We start from the raw sequence: 15,287 nt of genomic DNA, 5'->3' as shown, positions 1-15,287 counted from the left end.
TCCTACTAGCCTTTGAGCCCTCTGATGGCTCGGACATTAAATTTCTTTATATCCCCAACACCTGGCGGTGCTCTGTAGCCATTCAGTAAATGGTGAATGTGAACGAGTGTGGTTTTGATTATGTGAATGAATAAGCTCACCTTGTCTTAGGCTCTGGTCTTCAGTGGTGCAGTTTCAGACATGTCTTTCCCCAGCACACTGAGGTGATGAGCATCACGAAGACTATTTCCCCCTAATCAGTCCCACAAAGCCTGGATGTACTGCTGGCTACCAGATTATTGTAAATTGAAATCCATAATATTTGATGGTTTTAGCAGATATCCTACAAATTTGTGGGATATTTTACAACATTCCTGGTTTCTTTTATAATTCTTAAGTAAATCTTTGAATTAACTGAATGATTCTGGACCTGGTTGTATAGTTTCCTGTTTTAGAGTAATAGGTCAGAGAGAACAGTTCTTTCTTTCCTGCACTGAATACATCAGTGCCATGAATTTAACCAGAACCTACTTCATGCAGTCTTCTAACTATTGTACCTATTTCGTCTCTAGGCCAGCATTGAAACAGGGGACCGTGTCTGGAGGATGCCTCTCTTTGAACATTATACAAGACAAGTTGTAGATTGCCAACTTGCTGATGTTAATAACATTGGAAAATACAGGTATGTAAAATGAGCTATAAAAGTACGCCTTTATAATCATTGGTTACCAAAATGGTCACTTTAATTTTACGCCCTTTCACAGAAAAATGTAGCCAATTTTCTTTTGATGCAGTGTTCATAAGCACTAATTCCTAATGTCTTTAATTTTCAAGGTGTTTTCCAACTGGTTCTCAAAATTTTGTATGTTTTCAAATCTAAAAGTTATTTTAGGGGCGCCTGGGTGGCGCAGTCGGTTAAGCGTCCGACTTCAGCCAGGTCACGATCTCGCGGTCCGTGAGTTCGAGCCCCGCGTCAGGCTCTGGGCTGATGGCTCGGAGCCTGGAGCCTGTTTCCGATTCTGTGTCTCCCTCTCTCTGCCCCTCCCCCGTTCATGCTCTGCCTCTCTCTGTCCCAAAAATAAATAAAAAAAAAAAAACGTTGAAAAAAAAAAAATTAAAAAAAATAAAAGTTATTTTATTTTTTTAAGTTTATTTATTTATTTGGAGAGAGACAGCGTGAGTGAGGGGGGAGGGGGGAGGGAGGGAGGGAGGGAGGGGGAGAGAGAGAGAGAGAGAGAGAGAGAGAGAGAGGGAGAATGAGAATGAGAATGAGAATGAGAATGAGAATGAGAATGAGAATGAATCCCAGACAGGCTCTGCAATGCCAGCACAGAGCCTGAAGCAGGGCTCAAACCCACAAAACCATGAGATCATGACCTGAGCTGAAACCAAGAGTTGGATGCTTAACCAACTGAGCAACCCAGGCACTCCTAAAAGTTATTTTAAATAAATGGTAAGGGAAAATGATGAAAAATAAGTGAACTCATTACCATGGGGAAGAGGAATCTGGAATTTATTCTTTACCTTAAAGCTGTGTCTGAGAATAAATATTCTGAAAGTGGTTTCTGGGCTATGTTCTTAGTAGATCTCATAAGCTTGACTTTTGCTGTTTGCTCATAGGAGCTACTTAGCACGAATGAAGGATCTTAATGAAATGGTCAGTGCACATTTACATGGCATTAAACAATGGTTTTTGTCTTTCTCTTCAGGTCTGCAGGAGCATGTACGGCTGCAGCATTCCTGAAAGAATTTGTGACTCATCCTAAGTGGGCACATTTAGATATAGCAGGTGTGATGACCAACAAAGATGAGGTTCCGTATCTGCGGAAGGGCATGACTGGGAGGCCCACAAGGACCCTGATAGAGTTCTTGCTTCATTTCAGTCAAGATAGTGCTTAGTTCAGATCCTCTAAAATTTTTCAGTTCTCTTAAATGAGCAGTTGAGCCTCAAAATATTTTTGAATGAATGGATGAAAATCTTAAAAGAAACAAAGGATGGTATTTAAAAATGTAGAACAAAAGAAAATTTGATTATCTTGATTTTTTTCCGTTTTATGTAGAGATTTATAAAGGTAAAGCTAATAATCTTGCTTGGCAATGACTTTTAAGATATTCTATAAATGATTACATGTTGAAAAACTACCTGATTTTCAGAGTAGATGTTTTTAAGTGAGGAGCAAAATGTATTTTAGATTTGTGATGCTAGGAACAAACTAAAGGTTCCTATGTACTTGTCACAAAAAATAAATCCAACTTTTTATGCTCGCTGGTGTGGCTCTGGTATTCTGTATTACTGTCAACTCAGTGACAATTATAACTTGTCTCTTCTGGCTGTGTTATGTGAACTAAGTAAGTTGGGGCATGGTGATACAGTATTTTCTCCAATGTTAATGATCACTTTAGAGCACTCAGTGATAAGCTTATCAGTTGGTGAGGTAGGTACTATTATCCCCAGATTACAGATGAGGAAAATGAGGCACCAGAGGGAGGGTTAATAACGTGCCAACAATGTCACCAAGCTAGTAAGTGGGAAAGCAGAGATTAAACACTAGGGGGCCTGTCTCCAGAGCTGGCATTGTTAATTGTTTATTACACTGTAGTGCTTTCTGTCAATACGGTGGCTTGAATAGATGTGGAATATATTTAAGTGAAGAAACCAGACCAAGAGTGGCACCTGGGTGGCTCAGTCGGTTGAACGTTCGACTTCAGCTCAGGTCATGATCTCATGGTTCGTGGGTTCGTGCCCGGCATTGGGCTCTGTGCTGACAGCTCAGCGCCTGGAGCCTGCTTCAGGTTCTGTGTCTCCCTCTCTCTCTGCCCCTCCTCCACTCACACTGTGTGTCTCTCTCTCTCAAAAATAAACATTAAAAAAAAACCACCACCAATAAAAGGAATGTTCATGGGTAGAGTATTGCTTATCACCTGGGACTACAACCAATCAACAAAATTCCACTTGTGCCGATTTAGGATAGAACAAACCTCTCCTCTTTTTTACTTTTGTATCTAGGTGAACAAATTACCCATGAATTGGATCGATCTATACCTTTTTTCTTAAGACTGAACATTTGACAGAAAACATGTTTATTGGAGTTGCTTTTAATATTTAAGAAATGTGACATGTAAGAGGATGTTATGTGTCTTAAGTGGTTTATAGAGAGGGAATGGGTATGGGAATGCACATCTGTGTTGTTAGCATTAAAATCATGCAGGAATAGTGAGTAAACACGGGTGCCCCTGACTATCCATGTCCAGAAGGTACTTTGTCAGGAAAGATGGAAATAGGTGGAACCACCACCTTGTGAAGGGAAACTAGAAGCATTTCGGTTTCTTCTAAGGTGACTCAGAAGGTGAAGCAGGGATTTGATAGAAAGCTTTCTATCGAAGGCATTTTATAAAGAGAGGAACGACAACTCTCATGTTTATTAGAGCGTGGGATCCAAAAAGCATGACTTAGCCCTGGATTCATGTGCTTATCTAGTCTGGCTGAGGTGAAATTTAGCTGTCATTGCACATGCATCTGGCTGCCAGGTATTTCACAAACCCTTCGCTCGTCTCAGAACCACGCTCTGAGGCAGGTGGTATTACCCATGTCTATCAGGGAGGTCTAGGTATGGCTGTGCTGCACGCCAAAACAGTAGTGGTTTAGAATGTGATAGTGTTACGTGGTAGCTGAAGTAGAGAACCCCCAAACTGAAGCGGCCCCATCCATGGCGGCTGGATATCCAGACTGGGAAATGCAAATCACCCCCCCCCAGCCTCAAGTCTCTGTCACGGTCCCAGGTGGCTGTTGCGGTTAGAGACCACATGAGGATGGGAAGCGTTAAAGTCTTTTACTTTTGCAAAAAAGTGAAGTGATTCCCACTGTTCCGATGGGTTTTTTTTGTTTGTTTTATAAAAGTTATATATATTAAAACATTGATGGTAACATTAACTGGTTTATTTTTAAATAAATATTTTAAATTCTCAGTTTTAATAGATATTTTACCTATTCTAAGTTTTAATTGAATACTGACAACCCATACAAACAAAAATGTTTGTCGTACTCAGCAATATTGTAGAGGCATAAAGGGGTCTTAAGACCCAAAAAGAGTTTGGGAACTGCTGGAGTCCACTAGTTCCATGATGGTGTTATATTTTTGTTCAGTCAACAAACATGCCAGGCAGTTTTGGGTGTTGAGAGTACAGGTACACAAGACAGGCAGGCCCTGATCTCATGGAGCTTGCATTCCTGTTGGTGCACATGTGTCTGGTGACTTTTGTTAATGAAGGACAATGAACAAGGTCATTTCAGGTGATGCTTAAATGTTGTAAAGAAAATTAAGCAGGGTGAAGTGGCTGGGCGTGTGGGGCTAATTTTGATGGACACTGAGAAGATGACTTTTGATCTGAGACCTGATTCGCAAAGGGGAGCCTCTGCTTTTTCTGGTTACTTGTGCCCTGCCTCCCTCACTCCAGCCCTACTGGCCTTTCTGTGGTTCCTTAAATATGCCAGGCAGTTTCTTTCATCAGGCACCCCTGCCCCCGTCTAGAAAGATTTTTCTATGTAAATTTTTACTTTTGTCACTCTAGCGCAGAATCTCTGAGAGGACCTCTCCAGCCACCCATCTCAAATCCATCACTATGCATATTCTTACCGGGTTTCATTTTTTTAAAACACTTGTCTCTACATGATATTGCTATATATGTGTCTCTCTCTCCCACAAAAACAGTAGTGAACTCCACGAGAACAGAGACTTGGGGTGACTGTTAAAATCCCAGAGTAAACAGAGTCTCGGACCAAGAATAAATGTGCTGGAAAACTGTGAAATTAAATATAATGGGACAAACACTTAGCTTCTGAAAAGATAAATAAGTGTTAAAAAGCAAGTTACTGAAAGACATTAGCATAGTGGCTTTAATTAACTATACATATCTAAGGTGAACAATGCCAGGCACACAGGGAGCCTGAACAATGTTAATGTTTTTGTTACCGGTCTCTCGCACAGAAAATGTAGGCGTAACTTTGCCAGTTTGTTCCCGCCCTGCCCACACTGACTAGATTAGTCATAGGTACACAGTAAACGCTCGGTAACTGTGGAATAAAGGGGCGCCTCCCTCCTTCTTACCAACGGGTAACCTCAGCCCGTAGAGAGAAGCTTTGGCCAAAGTCCTTCCAAATCTTAAGGGCAAAGGCGGGATTTGCACAGGAGTATCCTGACTCCTGGAGAAGGGCTCGCTCCATCGTAGTCACTGAATTCTCCACTCCCACAACTGCGTCAAATCCGGTCAAAGCTTTCAGTTAAGGTCACTAAAAGTCTGGCTGCCTACTGGCCGAGAAGAAAAGGGAGATGCCACCAAACCTACGCTTTCCCTGGAGCTCGACGGAAGCCCGCTGCGGCCTGCGGTGTCACGTGACCGTGCGTGCCCCGTGACCCGCGGGCGCCAGCTCCTGCGCAGGCGCAGTGGGCCTCCTGCCCGCCCTTTCAGAAATGGCGGCGCCGCTGGGAGGTATGTTCTCTGGACAGCCGCCTGGACATCCCGGAGACTCCAGGGGCCAGGCTTCGCTTCTTCAGGCAGCGCCAGGCCCTCCGAGAACTTCTAACAGTACGTTGGTGGACGAGTTGGAGTCCTCTTTTGAGGTAAGATGAGACTGCGGCGTCCGTTCCCAGCCTCCTTTCTTACCTGAAACCTTAGCTGCACCTGGGCAGTTTGCCCTTTCAGTGATGCTCGCGACAGTCTTCCAGATCGGGGAAGAGGCTCAGAGAACGTAAGTTACTTGCTTTAATCTCCACTTTGAGTGGTGGCCGGAAGTGTGCGCAGGTCTGCTGGCGGAGACCTAGACTTTGTTTCTGGAAGCACGTGGACTTCAAGTTTGCCCACCCCCAGCCTTGGACCCTTCTAGGTTCCCAGTCGGTGGTTCCCGTTTTACTCTTTCTTGGCCCCATCCCTGAGCGCTCTTCCCCGCATCCCTGCGTGTAGGGTACTGGTGGATCTACGAAGGGTAACGACACACTGCTACGTCCTGTTCCTTTCCGCTGGGCTGCACCTTTCAACGGCCCTGAAGTAATGGACTCTTGGAGATGAAATGGACTTACGTAAAAGTTGCTGTGTGGAAGTTGGTACTAGGAGAGGGGGGAGGGGGAGAAGGAAAGCTGGGGGTTAGGGAGCGAGGGAGGCAGGGATGACCCAAACCGAGTTCTGCTCTAGAAGTTGGAAAATGGGGAGTGGTAGTAGACAAAGGAGAGGTAAAAATAAGTTAGTGCTTAAAAATAAGATGGTTTCCAGTGGTCCCTAAAGTGAAAGATGAGCCATTATTGTGCGGAAATCAAAGAACTTATAAGTGCAGGCCCCTTTTCCACATTTTAAATCCTAGTCGTGTGAGTTTTATACTATGTGTAATAGCAGAGTAGAACATGAATATGGTTTGTAAATGACTGTGTTACTGGGACTGCATGGGCAAAAATGCTTTTACTGGGGAGTGTACATTGAAAAGTTTGGAGATAACGAACTGATTTGAAGGATATCCAAATCTATCTGGGAGGAGAATGAGATGCTTTTGCAGTGGTACCAAGCCAGAAAGGAAGGGGTTTGGTAAGCTTTAGAGCAGCATTTAGCGTTGAGGTGAGGTGGCTGTCAGTCATGAGAGCTTGTTGAAAGACTGGCCCTGTAGATGTCTTGGCCAGAGCCAACCACCAGTGTCCTAATGCTGTCATTCTTGAGTTAAAGCCAAAAGGTTACTGTGGTCTTCCCAGCTCTGCATGTTCAGCTTTCTGCTTCATTCCAACTTTCTCTTCCTTCTAGGCACATAAGACTCCTGCATTTGCTGTTTGTTTTCCCTTTGGGTTTCCAGCTGCCTTCTCCCAAGTCCCGCATCACTTCCCCAATGGATCTGTCCTTCATTCTCCCATCAGTGCTAATACAATGGCAGCAGGTAGCAATAGCTTTGATGGATATTTGTCAAACAGTGAAGGAGCCTGTTGTGGCCCTGTCTTTGGTGCTTAGAATACAGAGAAAACAGTCCTTGCCATCAAGGAACTCAAGACAGCCGCCGGGTGGAAGAAACAGATGAGTGGCAGGCAGTTGCTGTGTTGGGGGATCAGTGCTCTGGTAGACGAAAACCCGGGGTACTCTGAGAGCACACATGGGTGTGGCTGCCAAAGGCACTTCCCAGGGAATGTGAAACCCAAAAGGGCGTTCAGACAAAGCCAGGTGACAGGGAGTGAGTGGTGCGACCTGGGCTGGCTCTCTGCTGCTGCATGATCACCCATCTGGTCTTCTCAGGACTTTGCTCAAGGCCACATTTTCATTTCCTTTTCATTTCACTGTGGTCTGTGTGGGCCTCTGTTTTGTAACCTGCAGTGGTTCATGGCACCTGCTTGCCCACTTTTCGTTTCTATTTGGGGGCTCTCCCTTTAGGTCTCTAGCTTTCTCATTCTAGTTGCTCAGTAAATGCTCTTCAATGTAATGAGTTTGTTGAGATCATGCATTCTTGTGGGAGGAAGTCTTGGAAACCATCCTCTCCTTTTATGAATGGAGAAACTGAGGCCCAGAGGAGAAATTACTTGCCCAAAGCCAACCCCTTGGCTTGTGCAAATGAGGACTATTACTTGGGCCTCCCTACTGTCCATCCTACGCGTACTTCTTTTTTTTTTTTTTTTAATTTTTTTTTCAACGTTTTTTTATTTATTTTTGGGACAGAGAGAGACACAGCATGAACGGGGGAGGGGCAGAGAGAGAGGGAGACACAGAATCGGAAACAGGCTCCAGGCTCCGAGCCATCAGCCCAGAGCCTGACGCGGGGCTCGAACTCACGGACCGCGAGATCGTGACCTGGCTGAAGTCGGACGCTTAACCGACTGCGCCACCCAGGCGCCCCCCTACGCGTACTTCTAAAGTTGTTTTTTTTTTTTTTAAGTTTATTTGTTTTGAGAGAGAAAGAGAGCATGCATGCACATGGGAGAGGGGCAGTGAAAGAAGGAGAGAGAATCCTAAGCAGGCTCTGTGCTGTCAGTGCAGAGCTTGATGCAGGGCTCAAACCCGCAAACCCTGAGATCATGACCTGAGCTGAAACCAAGAGTTGGACAGACACTCAACTGGCTGAGCCACCCAGGTGCCTCCCTACGCATACTTCTAAGAAGCATATTCTTTTTTTTAAAATTATTTAAAAAAAATTTTTAATGTTTATTTTTGAGAGAGAGACAGACACACAGTGAGTGGAGGAGGGGCAGAGAGAGAGGGAGACACAGAATCCGAAGGAGACTCCAGACCCTGAGCTGTCAGCACAGAGCCAGACGCAGGGCTCAAACCCATGAACTCTGAGACCATGACCTGAGCTGAAGTCGGACACTCAACCGACTGAGCCACCCAGGCGCCCCAAGCATATTCTTTTTATAGACTACCACACATTTCTCCATACAACTGCTCACCTGTCTATGAAGACCTGTATGTATAATTTTTAAATTTTTTTTTAAATGTTTGTTTATTTTTGAGAGCGTGAGAGCAGGGGAGAGAGAGGGGGACAGAGGATCTGAAGCAGGCTCCATGCTGACAGTAGAGACCCCATGTTGGGGCTCAAACTCACAAACCATGAGATTGTGACCTGAGCCCAAGTCTGATGTTTAACCAACTGAGCCATCCAGGGGCCCCTGATTTCTTCTTCCTTTTTTTTTTTTTTTAAAGAGGGAAGAGGGAGCGAAAATTCCTGAGATCAAATTTCACTATGCCTGGTGGCCCTGCTGGTTGTGAGGGAGCAGCTCCACCATTGTTGATTGGTTTGCCTGGTTGGCCTCCTGGGTGGGATGTTTTCCAGTACCCACAGGTTTCACAGAGCAGATGTGCCCTAGTCATATCCCAAATCCAACAGGCGTCATCTTTCCATGTAATACACAGAATGGGTAATTTGTTTTTCGGATTTCTTGAGGTGTTACAGGGATTTCCCAGGAGGAGTCCTGTGATTTTTCTCTATAAATCAAATAGGGGAAACTTCTGGCAGCAGAATTTGTTGCTTCCCGAAGGGCCCTCACATGTGGGTTATGGCCTAAATTTGGGCCCAGATATGCCTGCCTCACACCAGTGTACTTTGCTCACTGCTGGTGGGGATGTGCTTTCCTGAGGTTTCCTTCTTTCCTTCTTTCCTTCCCTCCTTCCTTCCTTCCTTCCTTCCTTCCTTCCTTCCTTCCTTCCTTCCATTTATGTATTTTGAGAAAGAAGGCACAAGCCGGGGGAGGGAGAGAGAGAGAGGGAGACAGAATCTCAAACAGGCTCTGTGCTGCTGGCACAGAGCTGCCCACGGGGCTCCATCTCTATAACTGCGAGATCATGACATTTGCAGAAATCAGGAGTCAGACGCTTAACTGACTGAGCCACCCAGACGCCCTGAGGCTTCCTTTCTGACCACTGCTCCCCACCAGCTCTCCCATTCCCTTTCTGATCCCACTGCCCTGTGATAGACCTCTTTATGCATTTCCTGACAGTTTCCTGTGCACAGAAGTGCTTGGCTGAGTCATGTATTCCTCTAGATCAGTGCCCCTTGAGAAAAATTCTCTCGGACTTGTTTACCCATGTGATAGCAAGCTCTTAGGTTGTCCCGTCTGTCATTAACGTGTACTTAGTGAGCACCCACTTAGTGCCGAGCAGTATTCCTGCTCTAGGAGTATGAGAACAAGATATGCAAAATTCCCACCTGCTGACAGGGGACAACTGATAATGGACTAGAAGAATGGAATGATGTCAGTTAACTGTGTGAAAAACAATAAAGCTGGCCATGAGGATAGAGCGAGCCATTTCAAAAGAGTAGAGAGAGATGGCTTCTCTGAGGAGGTAATGATTTATCTGAGCCCTAATAGGGTGATGGTACAATTCATGTAAGCATCAGAGGGAGGGGCTTTAAGTGGAGTTGGACCAGGGGCCCAGGCTCTGGTATGGAATGGGATCCTGGTGAAAGGGGCGAGTGGCAGGAGAGAGGCCAGGTCGTGATGCTTGCAAATACCAGCTGCCTCATTTGGAGGCTCTCCCTCCATGTGTCTCATGGACTTAGTTTACCAAGTTATTTCATTAGCAGGATATCTTGTCAGCTAATGTGTAAACCCAGACTGTGTCAACTCATTGAATAACTTCAAGAGAAGTTGTTACTCTGAAGTAATATTTTTGACATGTGAATGACATTTTTTCTTACATGTTTGAATCACACAGGCTTGCTTTGCTTCTCTTGTGAGTCAGGACTATGTCAATGGCACAGATCAGGAGGAAATTAGAACTGGTAAGAATTCACTCTGTAGACCACGTTCTTGCCTTCAGCAAGATTCCTGATTGCTTATTTTACACTTTACAGTTTTGTTTGTATCCTTAGAGAACTTTTCCAGGGAATGAAATTTATGCAGTCATTTCTATATACTGCTGGTTCTTTGTTCGGTTTATCAACTGACATGTCACACTCATAATGAGCTAGTTATAATGTGCTGTCCATATTGTATAGGACAGTAATAACCAACAATGCGTGCTGTTTTTTTAAAAAAATAAGTTTTGATTATTTTTTGAAGGTGTTACAGAGAAAAGTCTCTTGTGTTTCCCTGACTTTGCCCAAGTTCTGTCCCAAGAAGCAACTCTGATTGTTTTGTACTATATTTTACATGTTACATTTTAACTGGAAGTCATGATTCTAATTGCTGGATGTCAGGATTGTCTTTCCTCAGAAGAACTTTTGTGTTGTGCTGAGGTCTCATTAACCTTATATAAATGCAAATTATCTACTATTTAATGTTGGTTAACACATGGGGGTTGGGAGTCAGTATTTCTGTTGTCAGAATTAAATTCCAGATTACATCTTTGGGAAGGTGCTGTTTTGATATTTTTGACTGTTCATTTATGAGGACGATATATGTGTCTAGTGTTTTTCTTAATATTTTGGTCTTTTTTTATAAGGTGTTGATCAGTGTATCCAGAAATTTCTGGATATTGCAAGACAGACGGAATGTTTTTTCCTACAAAAAAGATTGCAGTTATCTGTCCAGAAACCAGAGCAAGTTATCAAAGAGGTATGAACTCAACTTTCTCTTCAACTTTCAGGAAGAGCACATATGGTCAGGATTCCATCTGTGCTTTAAATGAGATACACCCTTTTCCCATGAGTTATAGTAGGCTTTACAGATTGAATACACATGTTGCTAGATGTCAGTGTTCACGACAAGTTGGGCAAGTAGTGGAGCCAGGGGTGGAGGTGGAAGGCTGGGCTTCAAACAGAGTTTCATTTGCTGGACGACTTCTCTTAAAGAAAAGGTTCTGCTGCTTGAAAAAGGTTGAAAAGTCATTAATATAGATGATAAGTTCATTTTGGACAGAAACTGTGATTTGTGTGTATCCCCGGCTGCCTTACACACAGGAAGGGCTCAAGTTTTGTTCAAGGAATCAAAACTTAAATGTTCTGTCCCAGGTTCCTTGAGACTCAGGGTTTCATTTATCTCAGATGTTTGAAACTGGGGCATTTGGAAATGTGTTGGAGTTGCCATGATGACTGGGAAGCTTCATTGGCATTTAGTGTGTTGGGCTAAAGCCTGCCCCATGCAGTGTGGAAGAGAGAATTGTCTTGCCCAAGAGACCAGTCATGCCCCTGATGAGAAACACTAAATGGACATGATTGTTTTTTGGTACTGTTTGAAGTAACTATTCCCACAAGCTGAATTAATTGAAAACCTTTTTATTAATTGATATCAGCTGATGAGAATGTGAATGATAAGATGATACTCTTATAATTTATTATGTCAGAGCATTTCCTGATTTGAGTACTTGACTAAGAACATAGGTGTGTTCAATGCCAGGCCTTCATAAAGAATTACAATGCTGGTATTCATTTAAAAAGCTCTTGAAGATGAGATTTTAACACTTCAGCCCAAACTGATAGAATAGTGGTGTGGACTCTTTTAAACGGTTGTTAACATATGTTTCAGATTCTCAGCAGTGACCTTTGGACAGAAATACTGGGTGCCTGGGGATCAGGTTGGGAAAGAGCCTGATTTTCTTTGCCTGCACTTTGGTACTTTGGAATACTGGAACATCTGTATTACTTATTAAAAGAAAATGAAAAGTAAAAGCTCCCAGCGTTAAGCAGCATCTTCCATTAGAGGAGTTGCTGTGTATTATTCGGATAGAGGAGCCAAGCAGAGTGTTGGATGTACAAAGGTTGAATTGATTCTCTTTGAGTTTACTTCTTAGTGTTCTTACCTAATCAGGAACTATGTTCATTTTTCATGAGTTTGCCCTGACTTAATCGTCTTTGTTTGTAGGATGTCTCAGAACTAAGGAATGAATTGCAGCGGAAGGATGCTCTGGTCCAGAAGCACTTGACAAAACTGAGGCATTGGCAGCAGGTGCTGGAGGACATCAACGCGCAGCACAAAAAGCCAGCCGAAATCCCTCAGGGCTCCTTGGCCTACCTCGAGCAGGCGTCTGCTAACATCCCTGCACCCATGAAGCAAAGCTGAGTCAAAGCGGGCCTGAAGGGGATCTGGTGTGAGTCAGCCTAGGCACAGTTTTGACAAACATCACTTCTTGTGGACGTGACATTTTGGAAGAACTCTTTGCCAAAGAATGAGATGATTTTTGTTTGATGGTCTCACCTAAAATGTTCCCCTAGTTTGATAAACATCTTTTCTTGAGTACTTTATAAAATGGTTTTGGTAGATCAAGTAAATTTTTGTCTTTAGCAAAGTTTAGGCTGTTAATATGATGCCACTTACAGATTCCTTTTTATGTTTCTTTGTATTTTTTTTATGACTAAGTCTTTTTGTGTTTCCAATTTTAGATTAGCTTATATAATATGAAGGGAAAAGTTCGTATGATTTGATCTGAGAATCAGAGGATGAGGATTTTGTTTGTAGACCTTTTATAACAATTATCCCTCAATGGTAATATAGTAAAATAGGTAAATTTGCATATTTTAAGACTTTGAATTACCTCAAGAAGAGGAATCTAATGCAGCAATGTCCATAAGGCTTCCAGAGCTCTCAAAATGAGGGTATTTTGTAAATAGGTTGAAAGGACTATCATATCCTAAGTTAGTGTAGTATTAATACATAGGATCCTTAAGTTGATGTTGACTTTTATTTGGGGTAAGTTTATATTTTGTGTGGTGTTTTTTCACTTTTGGGGTGGGGGTGTGTAGCAAGAGCAGTGATACGGTAAATTGTTAGGTTCTGCAGTGATGCATCCATTTTAAGTAAGGGGGTAGACCTTGTGCTCAGCACAACAGTTGAGGTATACGCGCAGTATGAGAGGTTAAAGCTTGCTATGGTTGGTTATCTCTTTCACTTTCAGTTTTGTTTGCTTGTGTTGTTTTTGTTTCTGTTTTTTTTCGTAGCAGAATTTCTCATTAAGGAAGGATCTTGCTAATGAGTGACATTGATTCCAAGGGACTGGGGTCTTGGGGTGGAGAATGGGCTGCAGGTGACTCTCAGCGACTCACCATCCTCGAAGATGGTGGGATCTCAGCATTTGGGAAGACATTTTACCCTCTTGTTGGTTACATGGGCCAATGAGATTCTCTGTTGAGCTGCCGTTGAGAAATACAGACCGGCATTGTGTGTGGTGCTCCTTGGATGAGATTTTCCTTTCTCGTTGTTTACAATCTAATCAGATTACATCTCTTTACCCAAAACAGATGCTCTATTGTCTTCCGAACAGGCAATACTTCTGTGACTCAGTGTCCTGAAGTGTTTTATTTCCTTCAGCCTTGAAGGCCCTCCCTATATAACACTGATACCCATCCATTCATGGTTGTTTGGTCTGATGCCATCTGGTCCCTGAAGCCACTGCATGCTTTCTGCCTCACCCCCCAAGACACAGGACTACCTCTCTCTCTACCAACCTTGCATGGTTCTCCTTGTGGAGGTTAGTGATTTGCATCTGTCTCAGTGCCTCTCATTAGAAGTAGGCATTGTTCCTCACTGAATGTACAGGGACCACTTATTATTTATTTTTTATGCGTAATACTTTTTACTCATTTTTGTTTGTGTGCCCATGTGTGGGGTACACAGCCTGAGGCTAACAAATCCCCTCAGTATAGGTTAAACAGAGCTTTTAAAAAAAGGTTTTACTCACAATATATGACCTCAGGGTTGTTAACCTGGTCACTTCATGCCAATTCGAAGCTCTGATTGGCAGCTTTAGATTTCTTTTTTGTTTTTTTTAATTAAAAAAAAATTTTTTTTTTTTTTAACGTTTATTTATTTTTTAAGAGACAGAGACAGAGCATGAGCTGGGAAAGGGACACAGAGAGAGGGGGAGTCACAGATTTCGAAGCAGGCTCCAGGCTCTGAGCTGTCAGCACAGAGCCCGACACGGGGCTTGAACCCATGAACCATGAGATCGTGACCTGAGCCGAAGTCGGCCACCTAACCGACTGAGCCACCCAGGTGCCCCTTTTTAATTTTTTTTTTTTAATGTTTATTTTTGAGAGAGAGAGGGAGAGACAGAGCATGAGTGGGGGAGGGGCAGAGAGAGAGGGAGACACAGAATCTGAAGCAAGCTCCAGGTTCTGAGCTGTCAGTACAGAGCCTGACACGAAATGTGAGATCATGACCCGAGCCAAAATCAGACGCTTAACCGACTGAGCCACCCAGGCATCCCAACAGCTTTGATTTCTTGATTAAAAACCTAAATAAACTGCTTAAGTTTTAGGCAGTCTTTGAGTAATAAAGAGGTTCTTAGTGAAAATATTGGGAACTATTCTTTTTGGTGCTTAGTGAAAATATTTTGAATTCATTCAAGAACCAGTTATTGCCATTTCTTTATTATGAATTCAGAGTTTTCTGTCAATACAACTTTTCAATCTTAGCTATGAATATCATTTTAATTTCTTGGTGATTAACATCGAAAATGCTCTTGAGTTGCTGTCTTTAGTGAGAAGAAACCATCAGCTAGGATTTCCCTTACTTTTCCAGTCCCAGAAGGACAAACCTACCCACATCTTCAGGGTCTCCTTTTTTTCCTTCCTGTTCCCTCTCCTGAAGTGCCTACCCTGTGTAGGACCAGCCTTTCCACCAGGGTTCTGGGCCCCAGGCCAGTCACCTTCTCTAGGGCTTAATCCTTGGGCGGTGTCCATCTTCCGCATCCCCCATCTCCTGGATCATTCCCTGCGGCTCACGAGTTCTTCATCTCCCATCTTCAACATTCCTTCGGTACCTGAGCTGATGCCCTATCTCCCTGCCCCTCGTTCAGTCTCCAGCATCTCTCCTTCTCTTCCTCCTTTTCCAGCCTGCCCCTTCCATACCACCATCACTGTGCTCATGATGGTTACTGGCCACTTCATCTTCTTTACTTGAATTCATTCTCTTTGA

The 15,287-nt window shown here is 43.5% G+C and overlaps 2 protein-coding genes across 4 annotated transcripts in view; both read left to right on the top strand.

Annotated features, from left to right (window-relative positions):
• Positions 1 to 2,244, top strand: part of LAP3 (leucine aminopeptidase 3) — a 29,080-nt gene extending 26,836 nt beyond the window's left edge. Inside the window, exons 12-13 of the mRNA XM_058723012.1 lie at positions 552 to 661; positions 1,689 to 2,244. Of these exons, the coding sequence (XP_058578995.1) occupies positions 552 to 661; positions 1,689 to 1,878 (300 nt within the window). The 3' untranslated portion in view covers positions 1,879 to 2,244. The remainder of the gene's footprint in view (positions 1 to 551; positions 662 to 1,688) is intronic.
• A 3,174-nt stretch (positions 2,245 to 5,418) lies between these two features.
• Positions 5,419 to 13,548, top strand: MED28 (mediator complex subunit 28). 3 transcript variants are annotated; one of them, XM_058723011.1, is made up of 5 exons: positions 5,419 to 5,597; positions 10,150 to 10,216; positions 10,879 to 10,991; positions 12,237 to 12,462; positions 13,313 to 13,548. In XM_058723011.1, exons 1-4 carry the CDS (start codon positions 5,448 to 5,450, stop codon positions 12,432 to 12,434), a joined length of 528 nt encoding a protein of 175 aa, XP_058578994.1. In that variant the 5' UTR covers positions 5,419 to 5,447; the 3' UTR covers positions 12,435 to 12,462; positions 13,313 to 13,548. The 3 variants fall into 3 exon arrangements, with proteins under 3 accessions (XP_058578994.1, XP_058578993.1, XP_058578992.1); XM_058723010.1 differs by having other exon boundaries at positions 13,310 to 13,548; XM_058723009.1 differs by having other exon boundaries at positions 12,237 to 13,548.
• Positions 13,549 to 15,287: the final 1,739 nt, after the last annotated feature.

The sequence above is a fragment of the Neofelis nebulosa genome, chromosome 3 (assembly GCF_028018385.1).
Source record: "Neofelis nebulosa isolate mNeoNeb1 chromosome 3, mNeoNeb1.pri, whole genome shotgun sequence".
Lineage (NCBI taxonomy): Eukaryota > Metazoa > Chordata > Mammalia > Carnivora > Felidae > Neofelis > Neofelis nebulosa.
Note: the sequence above shows the minus strand (reverse complement) of the source record. Positions and strands in the feature narration are given on the sequence as shown.

Bases quoted from the DNA above. Each gene is read 5' to 3' on its own strand.
- MED28 (XM_058723011.1), top strand. From the start codon at position 5,448: ATGGCGGCGCCGCTGGGAGGTATGTTCTCTGGACAGCCGCCTGGACAT. The intron at 5,598-10,149 runs GTAAGATGAGAC...TGAATCACACAG, and splicing joins AGTTGGAGTCCTCTTTTGAG to GCTTGCTTTGCTTCTCTTGT. The intron at 10,217-10,878 runs GTAAGAATTCAC...TTTTTTTATAAG, and splicing joins TCAGGAGGAAATTAGAACTG to GTGTTGATCAGTGTATCCAG.